The following is a 17,828-nucleotide window of genomic DNA, read 5'->3' as shown; positions in this document are numbered from 1 at the left end:
AACGAGCCCCTCACAAATGTTTATAAAGTTGAAGTATAAAAATGTACAGAGGAAGGGCTGGGGACGCTGGTTAGACCGAATGGGTTTTCACAGGGTGGGGGTGGGGACGTGTGGTTTTGGATTCATCTCCAACGTTTTAACTACAAAATAAAAGCTGAGGTAAATGTAGCAGTAGGCGAGGTTTCATTTCTGAGAGCACACGAATGTCACATTGTTTTCTGCACTTGCAGTTTTGGAACTAAATGTAAAAGGCAAATGGCCAAAGAATATGCTTAGAAGCAGAGGAGCTTGAGCTCTATAAAGGGGTTAAACCAGAAAGCGGCGGGGGCGGGGAGCGGTGCGGTTGTCAGTGTTTGTGTGCACGGCGGGTGTGCAGAGCGGAGCCTCCGGAGACCTGCACCCGGCTGGGTGGGTGAGGCTGGGCGGGGGAGGGGCGCGCGGGGAGCTTCCAGCCTGGCCCCGCCCCCGGCCCCGGCCCCGGCCCTCCGGCCCCGCCCCCTCCGGCCCGCCGCAGCTCCTCCTACTTCCGTGACGCCGCCTCCCGTTTCTAGGTAACCTGGGGGGGGGGGGTTTAAACAACGCGGCCGCAAGGCGGGCGCTGCTTGTGGGTCCTCTTCTCCGCCCTTGACCCTCGGACGCTGAGAGCCATGGCCCTGCCGCTGCTGCCTGGCAACAGCTTCAACCGCAACGTGAGTAGCGAGGGCGCCCGAGGTCAGAGGTGCTGGCCAGAATCTGGGGTCCGGCCGTGGCCACGTCCCCTGACCATACTCGGGCATCCTGTTGCTTCACCTCCTGTGCATTGGGAACAACTTGGACCAAACTTTGTGGGCCAGTGAAACCCTCACTTTCTGTCTCCCCTTTCCCTGTCTCTCCAACTGCACCTCCTACCTTAGCTACATTAGATAATGTAAGTAGCCTTTAGTAGGTGGCAGGACCTGGACAGGTAGCCGGCGGTGGTGACGCTGATAGCAATCATCGTTGAGCGTGTAAGGTGGGCCAGGTGCTGTGTTGTCGCCCTACCCGGTATTTGCTGTTTAGGTACTATTTTTATTCCCATTTTAGAGTTGAGGAAACTGAGGCACGGAGCGATGAGTCACTCCCTCACTGGCCAGAGCTACACAGCTTCTGTGTGAAATGGGGTTTCTTCCAGGCAACCAGGTGCCTAGTCCTTGTCCTTCATACATAGTATGAAAGAGAAATGTAGTTACTGTTACCTGGCGCTCTCGAAGCTGCAGGAGGCAGATAGGGAAGGGTTCCACCAGCCCCGAAAGTTTGATCCTAAACTTCCTAGGGCGAAGTGTCCGAACTTGGGAGTTTTTTTTCTTCGTTGAGGCTTTGGAGGCGTTCGTTTCAAAACAAGATGAAAGCACAAAACACACCACCCGACGACGCCAAAAACCCAGAGCACGAGAGAATTTTGCCAATAACAAGTAGCCCCTTATTTAAACACCAGCCGAAAAGCGATTTGTGCTTTTCCTTACAATGGTCTTCACTCTACTTGGGTTTGCCAGTTTCGGCTCCGGGAAGAAGGCCGGTGATACACTGGTGGGATTTAACTAGAGGGATGCCCTCGACGTGTTTGTGCGTGCGTGTTTGTGCGATCGTCGGGTACATTTAGAAAGCAGGAAGCGGATTGAATGAAGCATTTGACTTTGTGGATTCAAAAGTGTTCCCAAGTTGTTGGCCCAAAAGTCCCGATTTCCTCTGCAGCTTTTGGCCGCTGGATTCCGACCTCCACGGAGCAGCTGGCCGGACCAAGTTGCTTTGCTGAACACTGGTTTGTGCATTTTTCAGCTCATGGGTTAGAGGCGGGCCTTCCAGCCTAGCATTGCCCCTTGCTAAGATTAAGGCAGCCACACAAATAAGAAAGACCCCAGAGAGGCCTAGGACGTGAACAAAGATTGCAGAAGTAACGAAGTATGCTACATAAGAGTAATTTTGGGAAAAATCGAAAGTATAGCCTGCAGCATTCGGCCCAAACACTTCAGATTTACTGATGTCTGCCTCCTGCAGAAGTACCACAGCTCCCACATGCAGTGATTAAGAGCAGGAAGGAAAAGCAGTGCTTTGATGAGATCTTTACAATCTGCAAAGCTGTACAGAGTATACCTTTTTTTTTATCGTGAAGTACACATGTGCAGAAAAATGCATAATGGATGATCACAAAACGAACATCAAGAAACACACTCCAAAAACATCTCCCTTGTCTGGGGTTGCCAGGTTTAGCAAATAAAAATATATGTCCCAAATACTGCATGGGACCTACTTACACTAAAAGATTATTTGTTGTTGTTCTCAAATTCAAATTTAACTGAACATCTTGGTATATTATGTGGCAACCCTGCCTATCACTCTTTCCCCCTCTGTTCCTGTCCAGAGTTAACTACACCATTGAGGTTTTGCTTGCTTTTGAACTTTGTGCCCATGTAAATGTCTGGTGTTCTTTTGTGACTGGCTTCTGTTTAGCTCAGTATTATATTTGTGAGATTTGTCCTTGTGGCTGTCTGCAGAGGTAGTTTGTGCATTTTCCTTGCTCTGTAGTATTCCATTGCATGAGTATGACATTTATATATGCTTGTTTGGGGTTATTAAGAATAGTTTGCTGTGACTATGCTTGTTTATGTCTGCTGGTGGAATTGCTCCATCATAGGGTTTTTATACATTCAGCTTTAGTAGACACCATCAAAGTGCTTATACCAGTTTAAATCCCCAGCAGCATGTTCTAGGTTCCTGTCGCTGTGCATCCTAAGAGTTGATAAGGTTGGTCTTTTAAATTGTAGTTCTTTTGATCAGCCAGTATAGTGAAACTCTAGTTTCAATCTGTGCTTACCTGATTCCTAGTGATCTTGAGCATGATTTACACATTTATTGATCACTTGGATATTCTCTTTTGTGTAGTAATTGTTGGTCTCTTGTCTACTCTTTTCTACTGGGTTATCTGCCTTTTTTTACTTAGTGATATGTGGGAATTCTATATAGATTTTGGATATAACTCTTCTGTCTGGCATCTGTGTTGGTAAATATCTTCTAGTCTGTGACTGGCCTTTTTACTTTCTTAATGGTGTTTTTGATGAGTAATTGTTCTTTTAGATTAGTGGTTTTTTTAATTCCTTTTTAAGAAATTGGTCCTTAACACCAAGTTCATGATGATATTTTTCTGTTATCTTCTGGAAATTTTGTTATTTTTATCTTTCACATTTAGGTTTCTAATCTAGTATAAATTTGTGTGTGTGTATGAAAAGAAGTAGGGGTCAGGTTATATTTTTTCCCATATGGATATTCAGTTGACCCAGAAGCATTTTTTAAAGAATACAATTTAGCTGAGTAAATTTTAAAGATCCCACTGGCTTTATGCCACAGTTCATGAATTGACAGCATCTAGTTTAGCGGAAAAGAGCTCTGGACAGTTCTTACAGCAAGACATTTTATAGGCATGGGGGGGGCATTATACTAGGCAAAAAAAAAATCAAATTGGATTGATCACTATAAGGTTACTTTCCTTATGGGATATGGCAGGGGCTTTTTAGGCAGTTTACCAAACTAATGCTTATCAGGCAATTCATGATTGGCGATTCATGATTGGGACAGCCAAAACTCTTAAGTTTCAGTTTGTGACATGGGGCTTAGCATGATCAACTGCATTTAGAGCCTGTTGTCTTCTAAGTCGAGTATCCAATAGACGTGGGTCTGCTTCTAGATTTGTGTATGTATGTATGTATGTATTTATTTATTTATTAAGATTTTATTTATTGCTGAGAGACAGAGGTGGAAACCTTGGCAGAGGGAGAAGCAGGCTCCCTGCAGGGAGCCTGATGTGGGACTTGATCCTAGGACCCAGGGATCATGACCTGGGCCAAAGGTAGATGCTTAACCACTGAGCCACCCAGGTGTACCTTGTGACTGTATTTAAAAATATTTATTTACTTTATGCCTCAGACCAGTAGGAGTGTGTGTGTGCATGCGTGAGTGTGTGTATGAATTAGGGAATGACAGTATACTTATTAGATACCTCGGGCTGTCATTTAACAAACTATATATTGAGTGTCCTTTTATGTGCCTAAATCAGCTGCATTTAGAAAATTTTGTGGCACTAACTTTGGTACTGTGTTGCCAAAAAATTAATATTCTTTTAAAACCTTGTACTTAGTTAAAAGTGTGTTCTCTGGTGCACAGAGTAGTCAAAAAGTCAGTAGAGCCAAATCTGGCTTTTTTTTTTTAATTACCCTCCCCCCACTACCTCCTGCTATTAGAGAACCTTGCTTGCTGAATTAAATTATCAAGTGAAAAACCTTGGCCTCCTGGAGATAGCATAATTACTGGCTGTTTGGGTTTAAAATTATAACACAAGCTAACTTTTACTGCTTTTCTTAGAAATTAAAAAGGAACTGGTTTCTCCCTTAATTAGCTGCTGGTAGTCCATCATGAGCAATAGATTGATTTCTGCCCACAGCTAGGTGATGTGCAGCCTATACTTCTAGCTCTGAAATACAAGAAGTATTGTGCTTTCTAAAATATTAGCATTTGTACCAATGATGACATTAAAATTATGTTGATGTGAATTAATTGAAAACCTTAGGGAAAAAGGTCACAGCTAAATTCCAGACACATGGTATCTTTTTCCAACAATTTACATGCTGGATTTATTTTGAGCTTAAAGAATCTGAGGCATATTGTCAAAAATAATAGGATATTAAAGTTAAAAGGGACATTTCTAGCCAAAGCTGAAAATCTTTTCTACAGCATTTTGGACAGATGGTTGTGTAGCTGGTCCTGAATGCCCCTGATGAATAATGAGTACACTTTGTTATTTATGCCTTGCCACCATCTTAGGAGGGCTTGTTGTAAATAGTCCATCTCTAATTTATAGTGAAGCAACTGTTTCCTTAAGAAAAAACATTATTTGAATTCACAGCAGTAGGATAAAACAAATTCAGAACCTCTCTGCCTCTCTTACAAAAGAGTGTGGGCAATACCTTGACATTTATTTTTATCTAGACCAGTATAAGCCTCCTTACTAATATATAAAGAAATAACATTCTTTGGGAAATTTACCAGCAATTTAAATGATAAACAGCTGAAGGACATACTATGAGTAATACATAGGTGACATATTGACTTCATCAGGTGATGGTGGATAAATCAATTTAAATTTAGTTCAGTGACAAAGATAATGGTAAAACAATCACTTTATTCACAGGTTAGAGGTTTTTCCCAATCTTAAAATTCTGCTTACAGATTCTTGGTTATGTCCATAGTGGTTAATTCCATTGCCTTAAAATAACCTGCATTAGGTGCAAACCCCTCAACCCAACACCTGAGTCCATTAGAGTTTGCGAGTCACGGTAGGAGATCAATTTAATGAATCATGGTCAGCATAAAAAAAAAATAGTAAGAAACAAGATGGACTAGAAAAGAATAAAAAAATCAGAGTAATGTATGATGGCATGGGAACGGTAAGTGTTCTTCCAGGAACTTTTGTTTCTGTCACCTGTGCATGTGAACTGGGTTGCAGTAAAACCTGTTTGTTATCGTGGTTGCAGAGTGTGAAACACGTTCTCATTAGAGTCGTCTCCACCAGTTCGTGCCTTGGTTTTAAATTCAGAACTTTAGTTTCCTCCCAGGCCAGATCTCCTCTCTTACCCTTCCAGCAAATAGTCTCAACCGATCCTAGTAAGGTTTTTTTTTGTTTTTTGTTTTTTTTTTTAGTTGCTGTAAAATTCACAACATAAAATATACCACTAGCCATTTCAAAGTGTACCATTTGGTGGCATTTGGTACCTCCACAGTGTTTTGCAACCATCATGTCTCGAAGTAGTTTGGAGACCTTGATTGTCTTCATCCCAAGTCTCAGTCTTTTTATCCCAGAGGGACCTTTGAAATGCTTTTCAGCTCTTGGGGACCTCCTGTGTACAAGTGATTTCTACAGCCCATGGTACATTAGCATGATCCATGAGCTGTAGATGTAATGATCCAGTAAGAATTGTCTCTTCTGAGTAAAGACTAATAGGTTTCTGTGGATTTGTTAATTTTGCTTACCTGTTCTGTGTGGTTTTCCTTTCCTGTAAAGGATATCAACTTGGGGGGAGGGATGGGGGGGGGCGGCGAGTGGTGCATAGTTTTTTCCCCTTACTATAACATTTCCTACTTGATTTTTCCCCCCCTTTTCTTCTTATCCAAGTAGGCCTAAAAATCCTCTCATAGTCTCTACTATTGAGGGCCCTAGTAAGGTATGAAACATGGTATGTGGTATGAGCAAAAGGAGTTTTCACCCCTATTTAAAACTAAAAATGGTTTTTAGCCAGTTTTTCTTGAAAAGCAAAGAGGCAATCAAGCTTAGCTTACCTTTCTTTCCTTTTTATACATTTAAAAAATTCATAAGGCAGCAGAATGCAGTTCTGTTCAATAAATGTTTTAATCTAAGATGGGATTTACTTTTATAAAGTAGGCTCAGGTGATTTCATTTAAATAAAAGGTAAATTCATTTTAATTGATGCTGTTTACAACATGAAAATACATTGACAATGTTAAATAAGTTACTAAAACCATGTGGCAAAGCAATATGAATAAAAATATAGCCTAAGACTTAATTTTTCTTTTTTTATGTATATTTTTTATTGGAGTTCAATTTACCAACATATAGCATAACACCCAGTGGTCATCACCCAGTCACCCCCCCCCCCCCCACCTCCCTTTCCACTACCGCTTGTTCGTTTCCCAGAGTTAGGTGTCTCTCATGTTTTGTCACCCTCTCTGATTTTTCCCACTCATTTTCTCTCCTTTCCCCTATAATCCCTTTCATTATTTTTTATATTCCCTGTATGAGTGAAACCATATAATGATTGTCCTTCTCCAATTGACTTACTTCACTCAACAAAATATCCTCCATTTCCATCCACGTCAAAGCAAATGGTGGGTATTCATAGTTTCTGATGGCTGAGGAATATTCCATTGTATACATAGACCACAGCTTCTTTATCCATTCATCTTTCGATTGACACCGAGGCTCCTTCCACAGTTTGGCTATTGTGGACATTGCTGCTAGAAACATTGGGGTGCAGGTGTTCTGGTGTTTCACTGCATAAGACTTAATTTCATATGAGACTTAAAAGTTAAGCTTTATGGAGTGTCAGGGTGGCTTAGTAGGTTCAGCATCTGACTCTTGGTTTCCGCTCAGGCCATGACCTCATGGGTAGTGAGATGGAGCCCTGTGTGGGGCTCTGTGCTCAGTGAGGAGTCTCAATACCCAGTTAAATTCATTCATTTCATTTTGCTTTTGCTTTTTTCTCTTCTTTAAAAAATTTTTTTAACTTAAAAGTTAAGATTTTTATTTTATTTGAGATAGAGAACTCTCTCAAGAGGGAATTACAGGGAGGAGGATGCAGGTGGAAGAAACAGACCCCTTGCTGAGCAGGGACCCCATGTAGGACTTGATCCCAGGACCCCGAGATCAGATGCTTAACGTTTGGGAATAGCAATGGAATATTATGTCATTTCCAAAGTATGAATGGCAGCTTCAAGAAGTGGCCCAGTCTGAAATAACGGGATTTCAAGGACATTTCAATAGTTACTGGAAACAAATAACAAAATACTTTATTATTATTATTATTTTTAAAGATTTTATTTATGAAAGAGAGAGAGGGAGAGGGAGGGAGAGGGAGGCAGAGACACAGGCAGAGGGAGAAGCAGGCTCCATGCAGGGAGCCCGACATGGGACTCCATCCTGGGTCTCCAGGGTCACGCCCTGGGCTGAAGGCGGCGCTAAATGGCTGAGCCACCCGGGCTGCCCAGCAAAATACTTTAAATCAAAATCATCCCATGATGTGGCACCAGTAGACCCTTATTTCTGTCCTGTGATTCCTCACCACCAACTCCTTTCCTTGGCTGTTTATTTTCTAACAGTTTTATTGAGGTATAACTTATATATCATAAAGTTCACCCATTTACAATACACAGTTCAGCGGAGTTTACTATAATTACAAAGATGTGCAACTACAATCTAACTTTAGAACACTTTCATCATCCCAAAAAGAAGCCTCATACCCCATTAGCAACCACTCCTCATTTCATTGCCTCCCCAATATGGGCCTAGGCAACCATCATCTTTCCATGTCTCTAGATTTGCCTGTTCTGCACGTTTCACACAAATGGGCTCATACACTGTGCAGTCTTTTACATATTGTTTTTAGTACCTTCTTGAAGTTCGTCCATGTAGTAGCATGTAACATGAGCCGAAGGCAGATGTTTAATGGACTGAGCTACACAGGTTCCCCTAATTTAAAATTTAGGTAGTTAACATGCAGGGCAATATTGGTTTCTGGAGTGGAATTCACTGATTCATCACATATATCTTTTAGAACTTCTATTATAGTATAAAAATAAAACACGTATGTGGTTTCAAAGTCAAATTTACAAAGTGAGGTGCATTCAGATAAGTATAGCTTTTATCCCTATCCTTCAATCTTGTTATCTCTCCCCCTTTCTTCTATAAGTAGCTTAACCTCAAACTTTTTTTTTTATCTTTTCTTTCTCTGGTTCTGAAACAGCTAATTTTAAAATGTTTTCACATGACCTCTTATTAAACAAATGGCAGCATACTCCAGACATTCTCTTATATCTTCCATTTTTTCTTGTAACAGTGTATCTTGGAGATCTCTTCATTGTAGTGTACAGTTTTCCTCATGCCTTTGAATGTGTGATCCATTCACAGCTCCATAGTACTCCATTGTGTGGATATACCATAGTTTGTTCAACCCATCCCCCTTTGATATATAGTTGTGTTATTTCCTTTTTTTTTTAAAGATTTTATTTATTTATTAGAGACACACAGAGAGAGCGAGAGAGAGAGAGAGGCAGAGACACAGGCAGAGGGAGAAGCAGGCTCCATGCAGGGAGCCTGACGTGGGATTTGATCCCGGGTCTCCAGGATCAGGCCCTGGGCCAAAGATGGCACTAAACCGCTGAGCCACCGGGGATGCCCTAGTTGTGTTATTTCCATTCTTTTGTTCTTACAGATATTGCTGCAACAGATAGCCAAAGTTGTGCTTCAGAAGAAACTATTGAAAAAGTAAAAAGGCAGCCTATGGTATGGGAGACGATATCTGCAAAGTGTATTATCTGATGAGGGAGTTATATCCAGTATATATAAAAGTGAGCAAAGGATCTGAATAGACATTGCTCCAGAAAACCTTTACAGATAGCCACAAATACATGAAAAGATGCTCATGTCATTATTTGTTAGGAAAGTGCAAATCAAAACTCTATAGTCCATAGGATGGCTGTAACAACAACAACAACAAAAAAACCAGTAACAGGGGCACCTGGGTGCCATGTGCGTTCATTCCTTTATTGATTTAACAACTATTTCCTGAGCACCTCCCGGTGCCTGTGCCTGTTCCAGCTCTGGGGTGGAGCAGTGAACCACAGCAGACACGAGTCTCTGCTCTCCTGGGAGCTTACATTCTCATAGGCGAAAATAGGGTAAAGTCACAAACCAGATGCTAAGCAAAATAAATAAAATCACGTGGAACGTCTGGGTGGCTCAGTGGTTGAGTGTCTGCCTTTGGCTCAGGGCATGATCTCGGAGTCCTAGGATTCAGTCCCACGTAGGGCTCCCTTTTGGGAACCTGATTCTCCCCTCTGCCTATATCTCTGCCTCTCTCTCTGGATCTCTCATGAATAAATAAATGAAATCTTAAAAGAAAATAACAGGTGTTGACAAGGATATGGAGAAATTGGATCCCTCATGCATCACTGGTAGGGATATTAAACAGTGCTGCTATGGAAAGTTTGCAGGTTCACAAAAGTTTAAACGTAGAGTTACTATATGATGCAGCACCCCCAGGTATATACCCAAGGGAAAACATACATCCACAAAGAAACACAAATGTGAATGTTTTTAACAACATTATTCATATTAGCTGAAAAATAGAAAAAACCAAACTGTCCATCAACTGATGAATGGATAAATAAAATGTAGTATATCCATACAATGGAATATTATTTGGCCATAAAAATACTGATACATGGGGCACCTAGGTGGCTCAGTTGGTTAGGCTTCTGCCCTCAGCTCAGGTCATGATCTCAGGGTCCTGGGTTCAAGTCCTTTATCAGGCTTCCTGCTCAGCAGGAGAGTCTGCTTCTCCCTCTCCCTCTGTCCCTGCTTGTTCTTGGTCACTTGCTTGCTCACTTGCTTGCGTGCTATCTCTCTCTCTGAAATCTTAAAAAAGTGATACATGCTACAAAATGGGTGGACTTCAAAAAGATACTAAAAACAATATATAAAAGACTGCACAGTGTATGAGCCCATTTGTGTGAAATGTACAGAACAGGCAAATCTAGAGACATGGAAAGTAGATGATGGTTGCCTAGACCCATATTGGGGAGGCAATGAAATGAGGAGTGATTGCTAATGGGGTATGAGGCTTCTTTTTGGGATGATGAAAGTGTTCTAAAGTTAGATCGTAGTTGTACATCTTTGTAATTACAGTAAACTCTGCTGAATTGTGTATTGTAAATGGGTGAACTTTATGATGTATAAGTTATACCTCAATAAAACTGTTAGAAAATAGCCAAAGAAAGGAGTTGGTGGGGGATCCCTGGGTGGCTCAGAGGTTTAGTGCCTGCCTTGGCCCAGGGCGTGGTCCTGGAGTCTGAGGATTGAGTCCCGCGTTGGGCTCCTGACATGGAGCCTGCTTCTCCCTCCTCCTGTGTCTCTGCCTCTCTCTCTATGTCTATCATAAATCAATCAATCAATCTTTTAAAAAAAAAGAAAGGAGTTGGTGGTGAGGAATCACAGGACAGAAATAAGTGTCTATTGGTGCCACATCATGGGATGATTTTGATTTAAAGTATTTTGTTATTTGTTTCCAGAACTATTGAAATGTCCTTGAAATCCCATTATTTCAGACTGGGCCACTTCTTAAAGCTGCCATACATACTTTGGAAATGACATAATATTCTATTGCTAATCCCAGATGTTAATTTGGGGTTCAGAAATTAGAGTCCCTTGCCTATTCAGGGATCAAACACCTAACTTTGGTTGCTTTTGTAGTCTTAAATTTTATAGCTATGTCCTATAGGATAGACTTTTGGCTTTTAGTAACAGAATACCTGACTAATGGTGGCTTAAGCCAAATTGATTTTCTCATCAGAAGAACTGTAGAGGTGTGTGGCAGTTTCAGGTTTAGGCAGTGGCTGATGAATGTCATAAAGGACTCAAACTCTTTTGATATCTCCATTCTGCCATCATTAGAATGTTGGCTTTTCATCCTTAGGTCTGTGGCCTCATGGTTGCAAGGTGGTTGCCTCAGTTCCAGACATCACAACGTCTCATAACCATGTTCAAGACCAGTAGAAAGGAGAGGGGGGAAAAGGCTTTTGTATGAGAAGGTGAAGTGTTTTTCAGCACCCCCAGATTTCCCTCTTACATCTTACTGGCTAAAGTTGGGTCATGTGGCTCTCCTTTGCTAGAGGGGTATTGGGAACTTGATTTTTCACCATCTATTTTTGGAGCTGGGAAAGAGATAAGGCAGTAAATAATGGCTTTTGGGAGTTAAAGACTTGGCCACACCAGCCACAGACTTGATACCTGTGAGTCTAGATGCCTCCTCAGCATTTCTTTTGTTCCTTCTTCCTTTTTTGTGTGTGTGGGGGAGGGGCAGAGAGAGAGGAAGAGAGAATCAATCCTAAGCAGGCTACACTTGGCATGGGCCCTGACTGGGGGCTCAATGAGATCATGACCTGAGCTGAAAGCAGGAGTCCCATGCTTAGCCTACTGAGCCACCAGGTGCCCCAGCATCTCTTCCTTTAAAACATTTTTGTTTCTGTTTTTTTTTTTTTTTAAGATTTTATTTATTCATGAGAGACACACAGAGAGAGAGGCAGAGACAGGCAGAGGGAGAAGCAGGCCCCCTGCAGGGAGCCCGATGGGGAACTCAGGGGCACAGGATCACGCCCTGAGCCAAAGGCAGACGCTCAACCACTGAGCCACCCAGGCGTCCCTGTTTCTGTTTTTTAATATACAGACAACACATGAATATACCACCATTGTAAAAAAAAAAAAAAAAAAAAAAAAGGAAAGAAAGAAAGAAACTCAAATGACACTATTCTTTTTTACCAGTTTTCTTTTCCATAATGGAAAACAAGCTTAATACTCCAGTTAGGGATCCCTGGGTGGCGCAATGGTTTAGTGACTGCCTTTGGCCCAGGGCACGATCCTGGAGACCCGGGATCGAATCCCACGTCGGGTTCCGGGTGCATGGAGCCTGCTTCTCCCTCTGCCTTTGTCTCTGCCTCTCTCTCTCTCTCTCTCTCTCTCTGTGTGTGTGTGACTATCATAAAAAAAAAATACTCCAGTTAAACTGGCATACTCACTGCTGCCCTTTGAATATATTGTGGACTCTATTATTAAACCAGTCAATTATTGATTTACTTGCCTTCTTCCTGACAGCATTCTCCTGCTTCTCCCTGTTCCCAGCTAGATCTTAGCCTTCCTTTGAAGGGTGCCTCTACTCCCTCCTTCTCATTAAAGCCTTCCCCAATCATTTCAGCAGGAGCCTCTCTCTGTCTGCACATAACCCTGAACACACCTACATTGTCCACACCACCCATTGATTGGCTTATATTGCCTGTGCTGTGTTTTTGCGTTCTTTATGTGTGATTTTCTTTTTTAAAGATTTTATTTATTCATGAGAGAGAGAGAGAGAGAGAGAGAGAGAGGCAGAGACACAGGCAGAGGCAGAAGCAGGCTCCATGCAGGGAGCCCGACGAGGGACTCGATCCCGGGTCTCCAGGATCAGGCCCTGGGCTGCAGGCTGCGCTAAACCGCTGAGGCACCGGGGCTGCCCTTTTTGTGTGATTGTGACACTCCTCTGCCGACTGAGACACTGTGATTGATTGCCCTTTGGGTTGCTATCCCTGACCCCTGACAGGCCCTTAATAGGTGCCTCTTGGGTGCCGCTGTCCACCTGTGGCAGCTATCCCTAAAAACTAGGGGGGGGGGGGATAAACATAGTTCAGGAGAATCATCTCTGGAATTAATTTCTCGCTTGTATCTTCCACTGCCACGGTGGAGCAGAGTATTTCTTATTTTAGCAACAGTGAACATAAGAGAGGAAAAAAGTCATTTGCTTTTGTGGCTTAAATAGGTTATAAGCCTCTCAGGATGCATGGCTTACGTAAAGCATCTAGGATAGCATGAAGATGTCACATACAAGTTGTGACTCAAAGCCTCTTCTGTGGCCTTTTGTGCCATGCGGAGGGACATTTCTCTTTTCCTTGTTGGCATCCAGTTTGGCTCTTTCTGGAAGCAGCACATTTTTCTCTGAGCATTCATTAGGCAGGAGCCCCTTAAGAGACCAGTCTCCTGAGAACAGGATTCCAGATATGCACCAGTGCAAACGTAAGGGGATTTCTTGGGCCATTTCCTGAGAAGTTTATCCTCTTACTATAGTTGTAGAAAGGGCAGAGCCAACTCAGAGGGGGAGGGGGTCACCAAAGCAAAAGGAAGGGGGGAAATAGGCATTTTCACTCTCTCATTAGCCAGGCCCCAGGATGCCTGAATTCGATCTGTGACATAGTGACCAGACTGGCCAGCTGAAGGCCAAACAACCTTTTTACTTTCCTGACTATGCACTTGGCATCTGCAAAGAGGGGGAATGGTCACAATTGCTGGAGTTTGGGGGGGGGGGGTAGGGGGAACAGGTCCATGCACTTGGCTTACAATTAATTTAGACTACTTTTTCTTCACCACATGGATTTGGCAATTGAAACAGAGATGTTTGGTTTATCATTTATGCGACTGTTTCCATCTCATTTTTGTGACTCATTTATTGCTCATCTGTGTTCACATTTGTACTTCAGACTTTATAAAAAGCACCTGTGTGGAATGTCTCCTAGTTACCAAGGAAAGTAGACCCTCTCTTTCATTTTATCGTTAATTGAAATTTTTATTGAGAAAATGATAGATTCACATGGAGTTCTAAGAAATAATATAGAAATGCATGCCCTTTACTCCATTTCTCATTGGTACCATTTTGCAAAACTGTAGTATAATAGCACAACCAGGATATTATCATCAATATTATCCACTGATTCTATTAAGATTTCCCCAGCTTTACTTATACTCATTTGTGTGTGTGCATTTAGTCTGTATGGTTCAAGTGTGTAGGTTGCTGTGATCCACCCTGACAGTGAAGATGCCGACCAGTTTCAGCATCACAAGGATCCGTCCTGTTGCTCTTTTATAACCCCACCCACCTCCTTCCTAACAACTGCCCCCCTAAACATCTCTGACCTCTGGCAACCACTAATCTGTACTCCACTTATAAGTGTTTTAAAACCAATTTTACTTGTTTGCTTGCTTGCAAGAGTGAGAACATGCACAGGGAGCAGCGCAGGGAGAGGGACAAGCAGACTCCCCACTGAGCAGGAAGTCCACCTTGGGGCTCCATCCCAGGATCCTGAGATCATGACCTGAGCTGAAATCAGGAGTCAGACACTTAACCAACTGAGCCACCCAGGTGCCCCCTAAAATTTCATTACTTTGGAAAAGTTACACAAATGGAATTACATACAGTATGTACCTCTTGGGATTATTATTATTTTTCACTGGGCTTAATTTTTTTTTAAATTTTTATTTATTTATGATAGTCACACAGAGGGAGAGAGAGAGAGAGAGGCAGAGACACAGGCAGAGGGAGAAGCAGGCTCCATGCACCGGGAGCCCGACGTGGGATTCGATCCTGGGTCTCCAGGATTGCACCCTGGGCCAAAGGCAGGCGCTAAACCGCTGCGCCACCCAGGGATCCCTGGGCTTAATTTTTTGATGACTTGTCTAGCTAGTTGCATATATTAGTTGTTCATTTTTATTGCTAAGTAGTATTCCATGTATGTACCAGTTTCTCTCACTGTTTACTTGCTGGAGAACATCTGAGTGATGACTAGTTTTTGGCTGTTAGGGATACAGCTGCTTGGGCATTTCTATGTGGACATGTGTTTTCATTTTCTGAGATAATTATCCAAGATGGCAATTTTTGGATCATATGGGAATTACATGTTTAGATTTTTTTTTAAGATTTTATTTATTTATTTGAAAGAGAGCAAAAGGGCAAGAAAGCGTGAGAGGGGAGGGGCGGGGCAAAGAGAGAATCTCAAGCAGACTCCATGCTGAGTGCAAGGGCTCAACGAGGAGTTCAGTCCCATGACCCATAAGATCATGACCTGAGCCAAAACCAAGAGTTGGATGCTCAACTGACTGAGGCACCCTTGCATGTTTAGTTTTACAAAAAACGTACCAAACTACTTTTGAGAGCGAATGTACCATTTTACATTCCCCAGAGCCGCGTATGAGTGATCTAGTTTGTCCACCCTAGTCAGCATTTAGTGTTGCCACCATTTTTTATTTTAGCTGATAGGTGTATAGTGATATCACATTGTGGGTTTACTTGGCATTTCTCTGATGTCTTATGTATGAGTTGAATATCTTTTCATGTGCTTATTTGCCATCTGTATTTTCACCTTGGTGAAATGTCTGGTTATATCTTTTGCCTGTTTTTAGTTGGATTGTGGTGTTACCATTGAGCTTTGAGAATTCTTCATATATTCTAGATACTAGCGCCCTTTGGCTAAGATGTTGTTTGCACATATTTTCTCCCAGTCTGTAGCTTGTCTTTTCATCCTATTAACTGTTTTTTGCATAGCAAAAAAGTTTCTAATTTTGATGAGGTCCAGTTTATCAATTTTTCCTTTTATGGATCGTGCTTTTGATGTTAAGTCTAAGAACTCTTCTGCCCAGGTCTAGATACTGAAGATTTTTTTCCTCTGTTTTTTCCTAAAATTTTCATAGTTTCACATTTTATGTTCAAGCCTGTGATTCATTTTGAGTTGATTGTTATATAAGGTATGAGATTTAGGCCAGGATCCATTTTGTCTATCGATATCCAATTACTCCAGCACCATTTGTTGAAACAGCTATCCTTCCTCTATTGAATTGCTTTTGCACCTTTTTAAAAACTTATTTGAGCATTTGGATGGTCTTTTTTGTTGTCTTCTGTTCTGTTGGTCTACATGTCTGTCCTTCTGCCAGTGCCACACTTTTTATTACTATAGTAATACTGTAAACCTTAATATCTGGTATAGTGGTTTCTTCCACTTTACTTTTTGTTCTCAAGATTCTTCTCTGTCTAGAGCCTGTGCCTTCCATGTGAATTTTATTTTATTTTATTTTATTTTATTTATTATTTATTTATTCATTTATTTATTTTTCCATGTGAATTTTAGAATCTGCTTGTCTCTGTCTACAAATAACTTTGCTGGGGTATTGATGGGGTCACACTAAACCTCTAGATCATTTGGGGGGAGAATTGGCATCTTTATTATGTAGAGTCTTCCAACCCATGAGCATGATCTGTCTCTCCATTTCTTTAGGCCTTTTTTGATTTTTTTTTTCATCAACATTGTGTAATTTTTAGCTCACAGATCCTGTACCTTTGCAGTGATTGTAAATGATACCGTGCTTTAAATTTCAGTCTCACATGTTCATTGTTAGCATATAGAAGTGTGATTTGACTTTTATTTGTTGATCTTGCATCCTGTGACCCTGTTGAACTCAATTATTAGTTGTAGGAATTTTTTTTTGTGAATGATTTTACATAAACAACCCTGTCACCTACAAATAGAGGTAGTTCTTTTTCTTCCCTTCCAATTTGTATCCCTTTTATTTATTTTTCTTGCCTTACTGTAGTTAGTAGGACTTCTAATAATGTGTTGAATAAGAGTAGAACAGACATTCTTGCTTTGTTCCTGATTTTGGGAGAACATTTAGTTTTTCACTATTAAGTGTGATGTTAGCTATAGATTTTTTGTAGATGTTCTTTACCAAGTAACTCTCCTATATTCTTTTTGTGGGTCTTTATCATGAATGGGTGTTGTGTTTAACAAATGTGTTTAACCTGTATTAACTGATAGAATGATTTGAATTTTCTCCATCTGTTGATAGGGTAGATTACATCGATTTTGAAATGTTGACCCAGCCTTGCATAATAAATCCCATGTGGTCATAGTGTATAATTCTTTGTATATAGTGCCAGACTCAACTTCTTCATTTTTTTTTTTTTTTTTTTTTTTTTGGTGGAGGATTTTTGCATCTATGGTCATGAGAAATTTTGGTCTGTAGTTCTCTGTTTTTGTTTTTTCTTTTAAAGATTTCATTTATTTATTCATGAGAGAGAGAGAGAGAGAGAGAGAGAGAGAGAGGCAGAGAGGCAGAGATACAGGCAGAGGGAGAAGCAGGCTTCCTGCAAGGAGCCGGATGCGGAACTTGATCCTGGATCCCAGGATCATGCCCTGAGCCTAAGGCAGACTCTCAACTGCTGAGCCACCCAGGCGTCCCTGTAGGTTTCTGTTTTTGAATTGTCCTCTCTGATTTTGGTATCAAGATAATACTGACAATAAAATGAGTTGGGAAGGGGAGCCAGGGTGGCTCAGCGGTTTAACACCTGCCTTCGGCCCAGGGCGGGATCCTGGAGACCCGGGATCGAGTCCCACGTTGGGCTCCCTGCGTGGAGCCTGCTTCTCCCTCTGCCTATGTCTCTGCCTTTCTCTGTCTCTCTCATGAATAAATAAATAAAATCATGAATAAATAAATAAAACCTTAAAAAAATGGTTGGGAAGAGTTCCCTCTGTTTTATTTTCAGGAAGAGATTGCATAAAATTGGCATTAATTCTTGTTTAAATATTTGGTAAAATTCTTCAGTAAAGCCAGCTGGGCATACGGATTTCTTTTTGGCTTTTAGTTATAAATTGAGGTTCTTTAAAGGTTACTATTCAGA

General features: G+C 41.5%; 1 protein-coding gene across 1 annotated transcript in view; it reads left to right on the top strand.

Moving 5' to 3' along the window:
- Positions 1-579: 579 nt before the first annotated feature.
- Positions 580-17,828, top strand: part of EFHC2 (EF-hand domain containing 2) — a 195,308-nt gene continuing 178,059 nt past the window's right edge. The window contains exon 1 of the mRNA XM_038587226.1: positions 580-689. Within this exon, the coding sequence (XP_038443154.1) occupies positions 648-689 (42 nt within the window). The 5' untranslated portion in view covers positions 580-647. The remainder of the gene's footprint in view (positions 690-17,828) is intronic.

Source organism: Canis lupus, chromosome X, assembly GCF_011100685.1.
Source record: "Canis lupus familiaris isolate Mischka breed German Shepherd chromosome X, alternate assembly UU_Cfam_GSD_1.0, whole genome shotgun sequence".
In the NCBI taxonomy this organism is placed as follows: Eukaryota; Metazoa; Chordata; class Mammalia; order Carnivora; family Canidae; genus Canis; species Canis lupus.
The sequence above is the reverse complement of the archived record's forward strand: the minus strand, read 5'-3'. Positions and strand labels throughout refer to the sequence as shown.